At 42.1% G+C, this 17234-nt stretch overlaps 1 protein-coding gene across 1 annotated transcript in view; it reads right to left on the bottom strand.

Moving 5' to 3' along the window:
- PHACTR1 (phosphatase and actin regulator 1) overlaps positions 1–17234 on the bottom strand; it is a 552716-nt gene that overhangs the window by 387387 nt on the left and 148095 nt on the right. The window contains 1 exon segment of the mRNA XM_011989667.1: positions 1284–1310. Coding sequence (XP_011845057.1) covers positions 1284–1310 — 27 coding nt within the window.

Genomic DNA, 17234 nt, shown 5'->3' with positions numbered 1-17234 from the left:
AAAAAAAAAAAAAAAATTCCAAAAATTCAGTAAACCAATTCTATACTTGTCTGGACTGAACCACAACGCCCATCTCTGCATGTATGTGTCCCTTTAACCAAAGTTTGTGCTAAGTTACCAATGTACAGAGAGACATGAAAAATGAAATAAAAACCATAAATATTGACTGAGCATAGCAGTGGGACAGATACTGGCAAATAAAAATGTATGGGTCAGGTCCCTGCCCTTAAGTGCTTATGATATGCTGGAGAAAATGTATGTATGTATATGTGTTTGCATAGGTATATGTATGCATGTGTGTATGTGGGTACATGTGTGTGGTTATGTGTGTATATTTGTGTATGTGTGTGTATGTGGGTATGTGTGTGACTGTGTGTATATGTATGTATGTGCATGTGCATGCACGTGTGTGTGCATGTGAGTGGGCAGACGAAGAAATACATGTGCTGGAATCTTATAAGACAATACCTAATAAGGCCAAAGGACTGGTACCAGTGAAAAGAGAATTATGATATGTATGCAGGAGGAAAGGAAAAAGAGTAGGAGAAGGTACAGAATGGGATGTGAGCACTATCAAGATGCCAGTATCCTTCAGTCCCAGAGTCGGACCTTATCAACTTGTTCCAGTTCTCAGACCCACAGGGAGAAGGAGAAAACAGGACCCTAGCCATTCCCAGACAGCACAGGACTCAGGACTCAGGACTCAGGACTCAGGACTCGGGTCTCCTGGGGCCTGGAGTTGGGACATTTCTTTTTCTCTTCTGTGTGGTTTTAGTTTTTCAGACTTTCTACCTTAAAAAAAAAAAAAAGCTTAGCTGGGCGCGGTGGCTCACACCTGTAATCCTAGCACTTTGGGAGGCCGAGGCAGATAGATCACCTGAGGTCAGGAGTTTGAGACCTGTCTGGCATATATGGCAAAACCCTGTCTCTGCTACAAATACAAAAATTAGCTGGGCGCAGTGGCAGGTGCCTGTAATCCCAGGTACTTGGGAGGCTGAGGCAGGGAGAATTGCTTGAATTCAGAAGGTGGAGGTTGCAGTGAACAAAGATCGCACCACTGCACTCCAGCCTGGGTGACAGAACGAGACTCTGTCTCAAAACAAAAACAAAAAAAAAAAAAAAGAAAGAAAAGAAAAGAAGAAAAAAAAAGCTTGACATTTTTGTTTTGATATACCTGAGAATGTTGCAATCCAGCTGGCTCTCCCTCAGGCAGGGGCTGGGGTGGGGTGGGGGGTCCTCTTGTCAAGCTCCCAACTCCTTAACTCTGACTTATCTCAGCCTACCTGTGGGGACTGTGCTGCTGGCAGCGTCTGATTACTTCCCCCAGGGCAGCAGCATCACTAGAATCATTAAACTTCCTGCTGGCCTAATACCTCCTCCAAACAGGTGCTTTTAAAGACCTTTGCAGGAGGGTGCTGGGGCTCCATTAATCACTTCTCCATGGGTGCACATAAAGCTGTCGTGTTATATCTGGGATAATAAAATCACTTTCAAGCATTACTACACCAGCTCACACTCATTTATAACATACTTCTAAGTGCTTTACAGAGCATTATTTTTTTCTGTTGAACCCACACAAAAACCTCACAAGGAGGGTAAGAGGCCAGGAAACCATCCAATTTTCCAGAGTAGACAGCCGCCTTTCCAGAAGGGCGATGGGGTTTGCTCCAATCTGGGGGCTAGTCTCTATGGTGATAACAGTCCTCATACATTGCTTTCCTTTTTTTGTTTTTATTTTACTTTTTAAAATTTTAACCACTTTCATCTCTCTGATTATTTTCACATTCTGCCTCAGATGCTCTTACTTTGCCCCTGAATTGATTTTAAACAGATGAAAACATTTCTTTCCACACTGCCAAGGCATTGGTTAGCATTCTCTTTTTTTCGTATTTTTATATTTCTTTTCATAGGTTTGTGGTTGTGACTGTATGGTAATGAGATAAATTGCCACAAGTCATAAAAAGTCACTGTGGATCTAGGAGTCAATTTCATGGATCTGCTCAATCTGTCTTCCCTCTTCTTGGGGGCAAAGTCCTCTTCTTATTATCATCGTCCCTATTTCTTAATCATCTCCAACCTCTCCCTTCTCAGGCCAAGTTCTCTACAGTCGAGGAGCCACTTTCACCTTCATTCTTCCTTCCATAAGCTACTATCCTATTTTTCACGCTGTTTCCCACTTGAAGACTCCTAACTATGGGCAATAGGTGGGTAGCAGCACCTGCTCTCTCCATCCTCCTGTCCCTCTCAGCCTCAGGTGCGTCCTCACAGTCAACGAAGCCCCAGTCCCCAGTCAAATGCCCTATTCTTATGTTTCATTCTCTTTAATTCTCCTGCAGCATTTGACCATATTGAATCTGTCTTTAACACACCTTATGCCCTTGGTCTTCAGGACACTTCTGTACCCTGGTTCATTTCCCACCTCTCTGACTTCATTTTTACTCTTCCTTTATCCCATTCCTGCCTCCTGCATCATGGAGGTTTCCAAGGGGTTGGATCCTGACCTTTTGCCCTTCTTTCTCACTCTCTGCCTACATGGGACATCATAGCTTTATTTATTCACGCATTCAAGTGTATGTCTCTTTACTGAGTTTAACAGTGTTTAGTACCATTTACTTAGGACATCGTGAGTCCTACTGTGTCCCAGACACTTTTCTGGGCCCTAGAGATTCAGTGGTGAACAGGACCAAGCGCCTGCCTGCTTGCGGCTCCCACTCTCCTGGGGGAAGAAGAGTGATGACGTTATGAAGTAAACAAATTGGGGTGATGAAATGGAGAGGGAAGAGGGTCGTTCCCTCTTAAGAGGTGACATTAGAGCTAAGCCCTGAATGATAAGAAGAGCCAGTCATGGGTGTTTCTGGGGGAAGCGTATTCCAGGGAGTGGAGCAAGGAGGTACATGGCATCTATACAGACAACTCCAAACTCAGGACCACACATCGTGACATTTTAAAGAGCTCTTCTTATCTCCACTTGCCTCCTAGCTATCACCATTGTCCTTGCAGGTTCAGTGCCAAATGCAACCCTTCCACAAAAATGGGCTCACTCCACCTTAAATTGTCCACTTCTTCCATGAGTGCCAGTTAGGCTGGAAACTTAAGAGTCACTCAGCATATAGCATCGCCCTCTTCCTTAACATTCACCATGGCAACCAGAGCCCCCACTGTCCTTCCTTTTTCACATCTGCCGCCTTTCACGCAGCTCCCTGTTGTCAAGTTATTCCCTACACAATTCACCTCTTAGTCCACAGTCAGATAACTACCATTTATTGCAGACTTACACTATTCCTGGCACTGTGCTTGGCACTTGACACACCTTGGCCCAGACTACCTGTCAGGTACTCTTAATAGCTCCATTTTACAGATAAAGAAACTGAGGATCAATATCCCCCTTAGATAATGACCTTCACTACACCATTTCATTTCTTTTTTAAAAATCTACAGGAAAAAAGATCACATTTCGTAGCAGGATCATCAAAAGCTCCAAATTTCCTTTTGAGCCACAGCTTGCCTGTTCCACCAACATGAATCCTCTGACCCTGCCAATCAATAAATGAATTTGCTTTTACCCATTGTCTTTTCTCATGCTGACCTCCATACCTGGAGTGTTTTTCCTTTTTTTCCTTTTCCTTTGTTCAAATCTTTCCTAATCTTTGCACTTCAATTCCACATTTGCTTAGTTCATAAAAACCCATATTATATATTTTGGGATCCATTTTTGGACTCATGTTTATGTATAAATTTCCTTTATACAACTATGAACTCTTGGTGGGCACAACTGTATTAAAGCAGAGAATGGTGGTTAAAAGTATGAATTCTAGGCCAGGTGTGGTGGCTCACACCTGTAATCCTAGCACTTTGGGATGCCAATGTGGACAGATCACGTGAGCTGAAAAGTTCCAGATGAGCCTGGACAGCATGGTGAAACCCCTTCTCTAGAAAAAATACAAGAATTAGTCAAGTAGTGTGTGCCTGTATCAAGTCTCTGACAGGGACACAAAGGTCCTGTAGTTCTAGCTACTCAGGACGCTGAAGTGGGAGGATCATTTGAGCCAGGCAGGTCAAGGATGCAGTAAGCTGAGATCACATCTCTGCACTCTAGCCTAAGTGACAGAGTGAGATCCTGTCAAAAAAAAAAAAAGTATGAGTTCTAGAGACAGTCTGAGAGTATGAATCTCCAAATCTATCCCTGAATTGGCATGTGATCTCTGGAGTTCCATTTCCTTATCTATGAAATACAGTTGGTGATCATAGTACCTACCTCAAAGGGTTACTGTGAGGTTTCGGTGAATGCATGCACATAAGCATGTGGCGATCCTGGTGCATAATAAACACTCAATAGATGTTAGCTCTTCGCAGCTCACATTCTGGGAATAACGTGGCCTTAATGAGTATCCTTTTACTAGTGATCTATTCAGATTATTAGCTATGTGTATAACAGTGTCCTAGCTACTACAAGGATAGAGGAAAGTGCCCATATGAGAGTAGAAGAATGGCCACTGTGGATCTGATTCATCCCCTGTTGTTTGTGGGAGAGGTGAGGTATAGAAGTAAAGGTTAGGAAGTCAAACTGCCTGGGTTCAAATCTTGACCCTTCATTTCTGTGTTGCTGGTTTTACCATCTGAAAAAAATGGGAATAATATTATTATCTGTTTCAGAGAGTTCTTGTAAGGACCAAATAGTAGGAAAATAATTGGAAAATGCTTAATACTCCATATATGTTGGCTATTGATATTATTACGAGTTAGTGTTGACCTAGCTCTGTATCAAGTCTCTGACAGGGACAAAAAAGCTTCTGAGAAAAAGGTCACAAATCAGGTCTAAGAAAGCCAGAAAAAAAAAGAATAAGAAGACAAGACTTGCTACTTCTGGTGACTCCTAGAAAATACTGGGTACCTGGGGAAGGTGAGTGCAGATGCAGAAAAAAAGCTCAGGGGTCTCCGAGGGTCCCCCAGTTGCCTGTCCCACAAGGCTTCCCTACTTAGGGTGACATTTAAAGGCATTGAGTGGTCTTGGGCAATGGCATTATTTTTTACTCCACCCTCATTCTCAATTTCCACATTCAACTGGTCAAGACAGACCCATGTTCTTTCTTCAGCGAGCTTAATCTTCTCTCAGGTCTATCCTTTCACCGTCTGCGCCACTGTCTCTCCCTTGGTTCACACTCAAGGTTCAAATTTCTTCCTCAGATGATTGTCATAGCCTCCAAACTTTCCATCACCTCCAGCAGTAGCCTCTGTAATAACACTCCACACAAGCAAAACCAACCTGCTTGAGAAACATGACTGTAAGCAAGAACTGTATTAAAATATTGAAACGGTGAGCCACCACACTACATCTCCAGACTATTAACAACCCCCTGCTGATCCACGTGCCATTTCAATGCTGTTGATAAAAGCAGAGGCAGAGGTGAAATTTTAAATGAGTGAAAGATTGATTGCATGGAGCCATAAATTCCAAATGAGTCCACTGAAAACAGTGCCTCTAAATCTGTCTCACGCCTCTTTATCTACCTCCTCCCGTTTTAGACAACAGTTTCAAAGTAGAATATAAAACACTTTCAGGACCCAAGGAAGTTTAAAGGGAGACGAGGCAACTTAGTGACACTGAGCAGCTCACTGGTGCTGTGAATATTTCCAAAGTGAAATATTCACTTTTCGATATTTGTCAGAAGCCCACTAAAAAATCCCCAGAGCAACCACTGTATCACCAGCCTGAGCTCCAACTTCATTTGTCGATTTTTGGCTCACCGCTCAGCTCCTGGTAATACAGAGCTTTATGTTTCTTCCAAAGTATCTGATACGCGAGCTAGCTGGGGTTCCCCTGTAAGATGATCATCTCCCTGAGAGGAAGGGCGAGGGCTTCAAGAGACTTACTTTCTTATTCCGACTCTACCGTCACTTGGTTCTATGACCTGTCTTTAAAGTACAGGAGTTGAATTAGATGTGTGGCCCCAAGCTGGGGATTGTAAGCCCATGGTGGGTAGCAGAGATTTTTTTTCAAAAGTTCATCAAATCCATAGCAACTTATTCTATTCTCAATCTGCAGATATTAAAAATAACTGTGATTCTGTGGGGACCATCAAATTAGATTTTTGAAATGCATCCTTGTACTCATGGCAAAACATCAGCTAAGAGCCCCTGTAAGGTCCTTGGCTACTCTAACGCTTATTCATTCCTCTGTTTAATGTATATTCACTGAAGGCTTCTCCTCACCAGGTACTTGGCTAAGTGCACTGGAATCTGAGGTGGACAGCGTATAATTTTGGCCTCAAAGAGCAAAGAACATTTAGCTGACAACTGCAACCCAGCATGATATGAGTGGGAAACACATATTGGAGCTTTTCTGAGCTTTTAAGTGAGTATATCACTTGATCTTTCCCCACTGTGAGAGGGGGGCTCTGATCATCTTCATCTGAGGAAGAGTCAGCTGATGCCAGAGGGTCAAGGAGCCCAGGAGGGAGAAAATTCCATTAAACTCCAAAGCCTGAATTGTGGACACTGAGTCTAAATTGCTGTGATGAAGGTAAGCATGCAGTGCAGTTGAGAACTTACGTTGGAAGGAGGATCTTGGGGGAATTAGAGAAAGCATCACAGGGTGGGGACATGAGTCCTCTGATAAAGGAGGAGTAGTTTGCCAGATGTACAATCAAGAAGATCATTCCAAAAAGAGGTGGGAGCAGATGCAAAGCCACACAAATGGGGAACCCCAGGGCACATCTGGGGACCCTCCAGAGTTCTGTAGGCAAGGGCAGGATGATGGGGGTGGACCAGGCTTAGAAGTAAACAGACAGCTGTGATTGGGCACATTGCAGTCCGGTATGCTGGATACTCTGGTATATAGTGGGCAGTCTCTATTCTCAGTTGATTAGGGCTGGATGGTGTGCATCCAGTTCAGTGACATAGTATTTACCAGTATTTTCTTCAAGGAGATGTATTATCTCAAAAACTACTCTACCGTCACCCTAGATGGCCATCAAAGCCTTTGTTGATCATATACTGACCTTCAGAAGGCAATGGCTTCATATACCCTGAAGCATCCACATTACAGGTGTGACAATCACACAAAAAGCATACATGCAAGTCATTCTACTGCAATCCTTTCAGCGGTCACCCCGAAGCCTTTGCTTTGTTGTGAACCTTATCATGATGGTTAATTCTATGTGCCAACTTGACTGGGCCACAGGGCGCCCAGATTAAACACTGTTTCTACATATGTCTGTGAGGGTGCATTGGGATGAGATTAGCATTTGAGTAGATTCTGTAAAGCAGATTTCTCTCCTCAGTGTGGAAGAGCACCATCCAATCTGTTTGGGGCCTGAGAAGAACAAAAGGTGAAGGAAGGAGAAATTTGCACCCCCTCTTTATTCCCTGTGCAACTGCTAGAAACATCTCATCTCATCTTCTCTTGACTTTGTACTGGGATTTATACCATCAGCACCCCTGGTTCTCAGGCCTTTGGACTCAGACTGAATTACACCACCAGCTTTCCTGTGTCTCCAGCTTACAGATGGCAGATTATGGGACTTCTCAGCCTCCATATCCTATGGGCCAATTCTTCATAATACACCTAACTATAGCTAATCTATACCTATATCTAGCCTATTGGTTCTGTTTCTCTGGAGAACCTTGACTAATATACTTACCTAAGGATGATGCAAGTTTAGGAATTTTTTTGGTGTTGATGTGAATTTTGGAATCAATGCTTCTTAGTCTGTGTACAGTCTTCTAAGTCAGACAATACAGATTAAGTATCTGCATGCTTGGCCTTGCAGGAGAAGTCCCCCCTGAGAAGACATCGGTGTGTTTTTAATGCTCCTGAGAAGATAGTGATGTGTTTTTAATGCTCCAAAGGCAGGAGTAAGCTGAAGTTTAGAAGATCATTTTCTCTTTAGAGCAGATTCCTAACTGCAGTTTACTAGCTGTGTGAACTTGGGTAAGTCTCTTAACTGCTTCTTGTCTCAGCTTCTTTATCTGTAAACTGGGAATGATGATGATATTAACCTGAGTATTGTTACTATTGTACATAATAATCAGGTCATTGGATCATTATGAAGATTACATAATTAATATCTACGCTTATATTTAGAACAGTCTCAGGCATATCGTAAGCAGGGTATAAATATTTGTTCCTTGTATCAGGAGGTTCTGCAGAAGGTGTGACTGAAATCCAGACTATGCTTTCTTCACTAAGCCCTGTGTCCTGCAGAGAGGCACCTTTTCCTAAGTGGTACAAAGGTGCTCAATGGGCTAAGTAGCTCTTCTTCTAGAGGAGATGAATCTGCCCTTATCTGCTCACACACTTTTGTTCTCTTTATTTTGAGTTAATTGAGAAATAATTTGTAAAACCTTCAATAGATTGATTATCATGTCCCCATCTTCTCGTTCTTGTTCCTAACCTCCCTAGGTTTATGATAACATTGGGCCCAGAACGCTGAAGCAGACCTTCTTGGTTTATCCACGCAGCGCCCCTGGTCCTCCTCTTTACACACTTGTAAACAGCATGGTGGAGATTCATAAGCAACAGAGAAGGCATGTGTTGTCACACGGTCATATTTAGTTTCTGCAGTCCCTCTCAGAAAAGCTCGAGAAATATTGACAACGCAAGCCAGGTTTATCTAACAAATTCTCCATTAATTCGAAGGAACTACAAATCTTCAGCGCTGCCTGGGAGCTCACAGAAATCTCCACAACAGTGATTTCCAAATGTTACGGCAGAAAACAGCATAGCAACTGAACAATGTTTGGGGTTATAGGTTTAGGTCAAATTGGACTGGGTAGTTTTTGTACTGGTCTTTCAAGAACAAGATAAAAAAGACATGGTTTTTACTTACAGGGCAGCTCAAAACATTGCAAAAAGCTTTTCACTTGGGATCAAAAGACCAAGGCTGACTCTTGGTTCTGCTTGGCTCTAGGTGATCTTGGGGGCAAATCTACCTGATTCTGCTTTTTCAGAGCTAGCATGGGCCTTAGTGGGCACAACGCAAATACTGAGGTGATGAGTTTAAGTGACTTGAGAAATGTTGCTGAGTTAGCAGAGCAGGGACTTTCAGTCTTGACTCCTGGCCCAGCGTTCATGGAGAACTAAGAACCCTGTGGAGTCACGATGAGTAATAAATGATTTTTCCAGATAAATTGTAACATGTACGCCATTGAATATATTAACTACAATGTCCATATGTAAAGTTTCTGTGAGAATTCAATCCTTATGTTTCTGAGTCATTTCACATTAATTCATGTAAATGTTACTCTTTTGAGAGCTATTTGATGTCCAATGTGCCCTGTAAGCTTGGTTCTTTTTACATAAACCTCATTTATTTATTCGTTCATTTATTTATTTGGTGCAAAATCAGGAAATTCTTCTTTGCCAAGGATAAACACATTTGAATACCAGATGATTCAAAATTCTCTCAAACTCAAGGTTTGCCAGATGAATTAGTTCTAATCCTCTAAATAATAAATAAAAGGAGGGGTGGGGGCATTCTCAACTCCAACCTTCAAAATGACAAGCTGACATAAGAAAGCACACCTTAAGTCATTCAAGTGAGTTTTCTTATCTTCCTGCAATGTTACAAGGATTTGGGAAGGGGGAGGTGGAAATTGGCATCATTATAATTGTTGGCTCAAGGCAGAGACCCACTGAATTTGCTCTTTTTGTGTTTTGCAAGCAGTTCTTTCAGTTTGATACCACATTTGGAAATGTGTTTGATCACATTTAATTGCAGATAGAAGGAGGATGTAGATGGTGGTGGCTCGATGGGGATTAGGAACTTGTGGGAGCCTTATGTAGCCTACCAATTACATCTTTAGCTAAAAGGAATAGAAATGGAGACACAAAGAATAGATGTAAGTCCTAGGGTGTCTACGCTATAACCCTTGTTTTAAGGAAGAAGAAAGATATGATGAATACACAGGCATTTATACAGCTGTTCTAAAAAAGTAAACTGTAATTACTGAAATGAGGCTTTTCATCTCTAAACTTTAGTAAGCCAAGTTGTGTCTAGCCATGAGTTCAGCTCTCCCCTTATTCTCAACTCTCAGATGCCCCTTACTGGATTGCTATTCTGGAGGAACAAGCCCTGAGGATCCAGAGTTTCTCTAGATCCTTGCTACTAAAAGTGTGTCAAGCCATCTATCAACACTAACATTACCTGGATCATCACAAAAGATGAAGGAAGGAGAAATCTTGGAATTTCAGAACTCTTAGAACTTCAGATCTTTAGGCTCACCCAGTCCTACTGAATCACAATCTGCATTGAAACAAGATTCCTAAGTGATTTATATGCACACTAAAGTTTGAGAACTATTGCTTTAGAGGCAGAGAGTTGGCAAACATTTTCTGTAAAGTGCTAGATAGTACATATATCAGCCTTGTAAGACCAGAAGGTCTCTGTTGCAACTACTCAACTCTGCCTTGTAGTGCAAAAGCAGCCATGGACAATCTGCACACCCACAGGCATGGCGGTGTTCCAGTAAGTGTTATTTACAAAAACCAAGTAGAGGCTGCATTTAGACTGCAGGGCCCAGAGTTACAGGCTTCTGTTGTGACTGTATAAAACAGGAAACCAAGTCCTCTCCCTTACATCCTTCTCCACCCATTCACACTCTTTGGCCTTTGTACATCTACTTTTTCCTGTCCCTAAATATGTCCTCCCTCTTCCCTTGACCCCAGGCCCCTTCATTGTCTGGGGAATTCACATGCTACCTCTTCTCTCTAGGCTTCCTCGTCTGGGTTTCCCTAGAATTAACTGATCCTTTTTTTTTGTGGCTTGAAATCCCTGTACATGAACATCTGATGTAAAACTTGTACTTACCTGTATTGAAACTTTTTTTCTCTTCCACTAACTTCTTAAAGGCGTAAGGCTTAAAACTTAAAGGCTCAGTAATGCACTTATATGTTTATATCCTTCTCTCCCACTAAAACATAATGTCTTTGGGAGCTGGCATTGAGTTTTATTTATGTTTGCCTATCTAGTGGCCAGCACAGTGACACAGCATATATTGAATAAATGTTTATTGCTTTTTTCATCTCTGATCCAGACTGGTCTTATCTTAAGAAATATATTAGGCCAGGTAAATTGGCTTATGCCTGTAATCCCAGCACTTTGGGAGACTAATGTGGGAAGATCACTTGAGCCCAGGAGTTCGAGAACAGCCTGGGCAATGTGGCAAGAGCCTGTCTCTACAAAAGAATTTTTTAAAAAGTTAGCTGGGTGTGGTGGTGTACACCTATAGTTCCAGCTACTCAGGAGGCTGAGGTCAGAGGATCACTTGAGGCCAGCAGTTGAGGCTGCAGTGAGACATGACCATGCCGCACTGCACTCCAGTCTGGGTGACAGAACAAGATCCTGTTGAAAGTGAAAAAAGAAAGAAAACGGAAGGAGGGAGGGAGGGGAGGAAGGAAGGAAAGAAGGGGAAAGAAAAAGAAAGAAAGAAAAGAAAGAAAGAAGGAAGGAAGGAAGGAAAGAAAGAATTTATGTAAGGAAGGAACAATAAATATATTTAGAATTAAAGAGAAAAATGGACCTGGAAGAGCTGTACAACCACAGGAGTGCCAGGGGTCAATGGCACAAAGATTTGGGCCCTGCCCCCTTGAGGAGGATGTACCTGGATGCAGCGTGTCTAAAGGACTGTGGTGATGAACACGAATGATGAGGAACTTCGGGGGCATTTGATGTCATGAGGGAAGGAAGTTGAACTACAAACTACAGGACTGAAAGGAACCAGGCTCACAATTGATGAACGTATAATAGGAATTTCTCCTTTTTGAAATTTAAATAGTTATATCCTATATCCTCTATATTCTTTCCTGTATCAACACACAAGGAGAGTTGAGTAACTAAGTGGTTATGCACATATGTACATAAAATCAAAGAGCAGAGAAGTGAAAAGGCAGGTGTATATTTGCATATATGTGTGCATGTGTCTGTGTGTTTGTGAGATATTATCCCTTTCTTAAGCTTTTTATCATGGAGATTTTCAAACATTCAGTAAGAGTAAATAGTATAATAAACTTCCATGCATCCATCATCCATCTTTAACATTTTCCGAGTTTATTATTTTTCATTCTTCTACTTCTAGTTTTTAGTTAGGGTATTTAAAAACAAATCCAAGCTCTTGTTCCGTATATCACTAATAGTTATTGCAGTGTGTACCACTAACAGATTTTTTTAAAAGTCTTCTTTTAATGTAGCCATAATACACTTATGTATTTCTAGCTTGGACCTAGCTGATAAAGCTTAGAGGCAATGGAAATCCAGTAGCAATTACAGCTCTTAGCATCTAGATTATCGGCAGCAGAGTGCGATTCTGTCTCAAAATAAATAACTAAACAAATAAATAAAACACATGTTTGTAACGGTAAAAACTCATTGGTCACTAACTCATTCTGAAAATTGGTAGATAAAAGGAAAAAAAATCAATCACATGTCCTCTCTTTCACATACAAACTATTTCAGGGTAACCAAATGTTTGATGAGGGAATGTTTTCCTTTGTAGATCAATACCAGCTAATCAATACAGAGGAAATGGGAGAATTAGAAAATAATCATTAGTAACTGCTAATAAAATAGTGAATCTAGATGACAGTCATCCACAGTTGTGACAATGTTTAGGTGAAAGATTGGTGAGGAACTTCAGAACGGATGGATCGGGCTGACACTACCTAACTAAGCCATGAATCAACCTTCACATCACCAAACAGGGGACAATCAGACCTTAGATGACTACCCATGAAGTATTCTTGACAAAGAACTGAACCTGAATCTTATCAGGCCAGTTTTCAGGAAATATCGGGTATAGAGAAACATGGTAAATGACACTATGGGGATGAAACAAGCTAAATCTAGAACGCAGGAAATGCTACAGATTAAAGGATCCAATTATTTCCATAATAGACCACATAATCAAAGGGGGAACGCTTATACATTGAGACTTAAAAGGCTTATAAGTCACACGCAATGTGAGCATCTCTTTTAGAATCATGATTATGAGAAATCAACTGTAAAAAACCATTTGTAAGACTATTAGAGCATTTGGACACAGGGAAGGCTTTTGAGGCATTTTTTCTTTTTCTTTTTCTTTTTTTTTTTTTGAGATGGAGTCTTGCTCTGTTGCCCAGGCTGGAGTGCAGTGGTAGTTTTGAGGCATTTTTAGGGTGGGGCTGGGACATGTAAATGTCTAGTGAATCAGGTGTGTGATCCATACTTATGTCCCAAAGTCCAATAGCACATAGTGGTGAGCAAATACCAGCATATTCTTTTTATGTGGCCCCCTTTCCTTGGATCTATGAAGTCCATTTTCTGTTAGGAAGTCTTTCTTCTTCATCAGTTTTCAACTTTCTTAGCTGCTATCATATACTTTTCATCCCTTCCTAGATAGATGAGATTTGGGTCTTTCCATAAAGTTGCAGCCACACATTTGCTAAGAGTCTCTTAAATTACTTCTACACAAGCCTAAATTCATTGATTACAGATGATTACTCGAGTCTTAGTCCCAAGACAGTCATTTTATTTTCTGAGAATGAGGATTAACTACTTTCCCCATGTACTAATATTAGCTCTTGTTTTTGTAGAGTTAGTTTATAAAAAACAAAAACAATTTAGAAGCTGATAAAAGTCAGCCTCCCAACTCACCAGTCCAAGGCAATCCTGTCACTGAGTGTATGTGGCTGCTGACTCCCAGCTGGAAATGGAAGTGTGAGGATGGGCTTAGGAGGTTTTGATGTACCCAGAAGGAGAGGCTTCATGTACTTCAGCATGCAGAGGTGGAGAAAGAGAAAAATGCACGTGGTTGTGTGGACCTGTGTATCTGTATATGTGCAATTACAGACGTGCAATTATATGTATATGTGCAATTATAGATGTGCCTGATGTAGAGACACAGACCCTTCAAATAAAATTCCCAAGGAATCAGGCTCCAGCGTGTTTTCTAGATGATTGTAATTTTAAATGTTTCACAGGCTGACATTTTCTAATAAAAATCATTCTACCAAATCCCTCTCCAAATGGGGAGTTGACAAAATCTCCTTGATGAAACATGTAATCATACATTAATGAATCTTCCATTTAAAAGAATTGAATTAGATTACATAGCAATAGTCTAAAAGAGAGAAGAAAGAAAAGGGGAAGCATTCTAAGCAAGATACACATTTCTTTGCCTGAAATGAGAGTGTCAAAGAATGTCTTTGAATGACAGAGCACTATGTTATTACACCTACATGTACTGCTGCATTCTCCGACATCTTATTGAAGAAAATGTGCATGTTTGCCTTGAGCCAATTAGAGATGTTGTTGATACAGGGAAAGCATTGGAGTTTTTTTTCCATGCCCTTATTCAGCCACAGTGATCATTGAGCCAGCTAATTTGCTTCTCCTCTTTCATTCGATCCAATAAAATGTGTGAGGGCTTGTTACAGGCACTTAGCCGGGTGCTGCAGGGGAATATAAATAATCAGACTATCACATAAGGTCATCTAAGGTCACAGTTTAGTCACCCTATAACCCTAGCACCAGGGACAATGCCTGACACAAAGGAAGAGCTCAGGAACTGTTGCTAAAAAGATCTGTGGCACTGTACTCAAGTTCATTGACTTTACACTCTCGTATGTGTGAAAGATACACTCAAATGTATAGAACTACAAAATAGAATGTGCTAAGTACTCAAAGCGAGGTGGCTAAAAAGAGCCACAGACAGAGAAGATAGAGAAATTCTGATCCAAAAGAATTTCACGTAGGTGGGGAGATTTCAAGAATAGAGACTGTGAAGGACATTCAGGCAGAGTGAACGTGATTAACAAAAGCACTATGGTCAGCAGGAAGGAGGAGGATGGGTTTGCAATGCAGTAAAGAGCCCAGTTTAGTTGGAGTGTCAAGCATAGGGCTGGATCACCAGAGGAAAGTGCAGGGGGTGGTAGATAGGGCTGGTCCATCAGGGAAAGCTGCAGGAGGACCAGTATTTTGGTACAAAGTGGGGGCTAGGGCTAGACAGGAAGGTGGAGGTGCAGAAGAGGGACTCTTAGGAAGAGGCACAGGTGGTTGAGGCTAGGACTGGATCATCAGGAGGAGGTGCAAGGGATTGGGATAGGGCTGGACTCTTAGGTAGAGGTGCATGGAATGTGAGACAGGACTGGATTTGTAGGCAGGTGGTGCTAGCGGTGGGAAATAGGATTGGGGCTATGAGGCGGAAGTGGGTGATAGGGGAATCTACATGTTCTACTAAATTTGTCCCTCATTCTGTATGCCTTGGGGAACCGCTGTCGGTCACAGGCTGGGAATATATCAATGCCCTGTGAGTCTCTCATGGCCTAGGGTTGTTCTACCTGAAGCACAGTCAGCTCTGAGGGGGCTGCAGATTAGGAGGAGGATGTGGGTGGCAGTAGAAAGGGCCTTGGATGAAGGGAAGAGTATGTTGAACTTTGCTATTGATTGTAAAGCAGAATTCACAAGGATCTGCTACCCAAGACCTGGAACTGGCTAATGGGCAAGTTTTAGGATATTCTCATCTAAAAGGGGTTCTCCAAAGTGGAGACTCCAAGCAGAACTGAGTTTCCTATATTTTCCCGGCTTTTGGTGAAAAGACAACTAGAAGATATTAATTTATTTTTGTTCTAAATGAATAGAATGCCTGCCTGGGGTCTAGGTCGTGGCCATCTTTTAAACTGTCCTTAAGTTTTCATAAGCTGTTGCTACACTTTCTCTGTGATCCTCTGGGAAAAGGCCAGGACATATGTCTTTTGCTATTTTCAGAGCAGTAAGAAAGAATTAGACAACTTTCTTCTCTTTCCCCTCCCTCACCCTTTTCCACTGCTCCTTTCTTTCTGTCTGCCATTATGTGTTTCTCTGCAGTATCTCCATCTTCTTCCCCAAGTGCTATTTTGGTGAAATCGATGAAAGGGTCTTGATTCACTCATTTTGATAAACTGTGGACTGTCTCCCACCCATTCCTGGCTTCACGTGTCTTCTCCCCTTTCTCTACTGGGGTTGACATCTCCAGAATATATCTTTTCATACCACATACATCTTTAGAAATGCATACACTGTCATCATGAACAACAAGAAAAAAAAGATGGTTATCCTTCCTTAAGGAACTTCAGAAATATGGAAGGGTAAGAAGGGTTGACATGTGCACTAGTCAGCACTCGAACTTTTTTTTTCTTTTGGAGACGGAGTCTTGCTCTGTCACTAGGCTGGAGTGCAATGGCGTGATCTTGGTTCACTGCAACCTCCGACTCCCTGGTTCAAGCGATTCTTCTGCTTCAGCCTCCCGAGTAGCTGGGATTACAGGCACGTGGCACCACGCCTGAGTGCTAGGATGGGGATCAAGTGACCTGGGTTTTGATCTTGACCTCTGAACTGAACAGACCAGTACAAATACCCAGGCTAGAGGTCCAAAACTGAGTCTTTGCTTAAGTATGTTGAAACCCCTACCCTTTGCTGGAGGCCTGAATTTTTTTTCCTTTCACCAGTGCCTGATGCAGCTTGTAGCCTGGCGAACTCCTCTCTCAATTAGCCGTGTGACCCCAGACAAACCATGAAATCTCTCCAAGATCTCTTCTCATTTCAGCTTTAAAAGTCGGTGTTAAACTGGATTACTGACCTTTAAATTCTGTGGTTCTTTTTTTTTTCTTTTGAGATGGAGTCTCACTCTGTTGCCCAGGCTGGGGTGCAGTGGCATGATCTTCGCTTATTGCAACCTCTGCCTCCCAGGTTCAAGCAATTCTCCTCCCTCGGCCTCCCAAGTAGCTGCGACTACAGGTGTGTGCCACCACGCCTGGCTAATTTTTTGCATTTTTAGTAGAGATGGGGTTTTACCGTGGTGGCCAGGATGGTCTCAATCTCCTGACCTCGTGATCCACCCTCCTTGGCCTCCCAAAGTGCTGGGATTACAGGCATGAGCCACCGCGCCCAGCCAATTCTGTGGTTCTTTAGTCTAATATTTACATAAGTTAGGTTCAATGCTTCCTGGTTGACTTTCTGCCTACTCTCCCTAGAGGACTGCTCCCATAGAGGTCAGCCTTCTTCCCCAGGACAGAAGAAACTTGTGTTCAGTTCTCCCCCACCTCCTTATCTCCACCTCTACCTCTGCCTCTATGTCTCTATCTCTCTATCTTATCTCTATCTCTCTCTCATCTCTACTTCTATCATTCTGTATCTTTATCTCCTATCTCTCTCACTTTCCCTCTGTCTATTCTTTCTGTTGCCCTAGTTCTCTTTCTCTCTTCTCTCTCCCTGTATCTCTAT

This window comes from Mandrillus leucophaeus, unplaced genomic scaffold (genome assembly GCF_000951045.1).
Source record: "Mandrillus leucophaeus isolate KB7577 unplaced genomic scaffold, Mleu.le_1.0 Scaffold36, whole genome shotgun sequence".
NCBI lineage: Eukaryota > Metazoa > Chordata > Mammalia > Primates > Cercopithecidae > Mandrillus > Mandrillus leucophaeus.
This window is presented reverse-complemented; position numbering and strand designations above follow the sequence as displayed.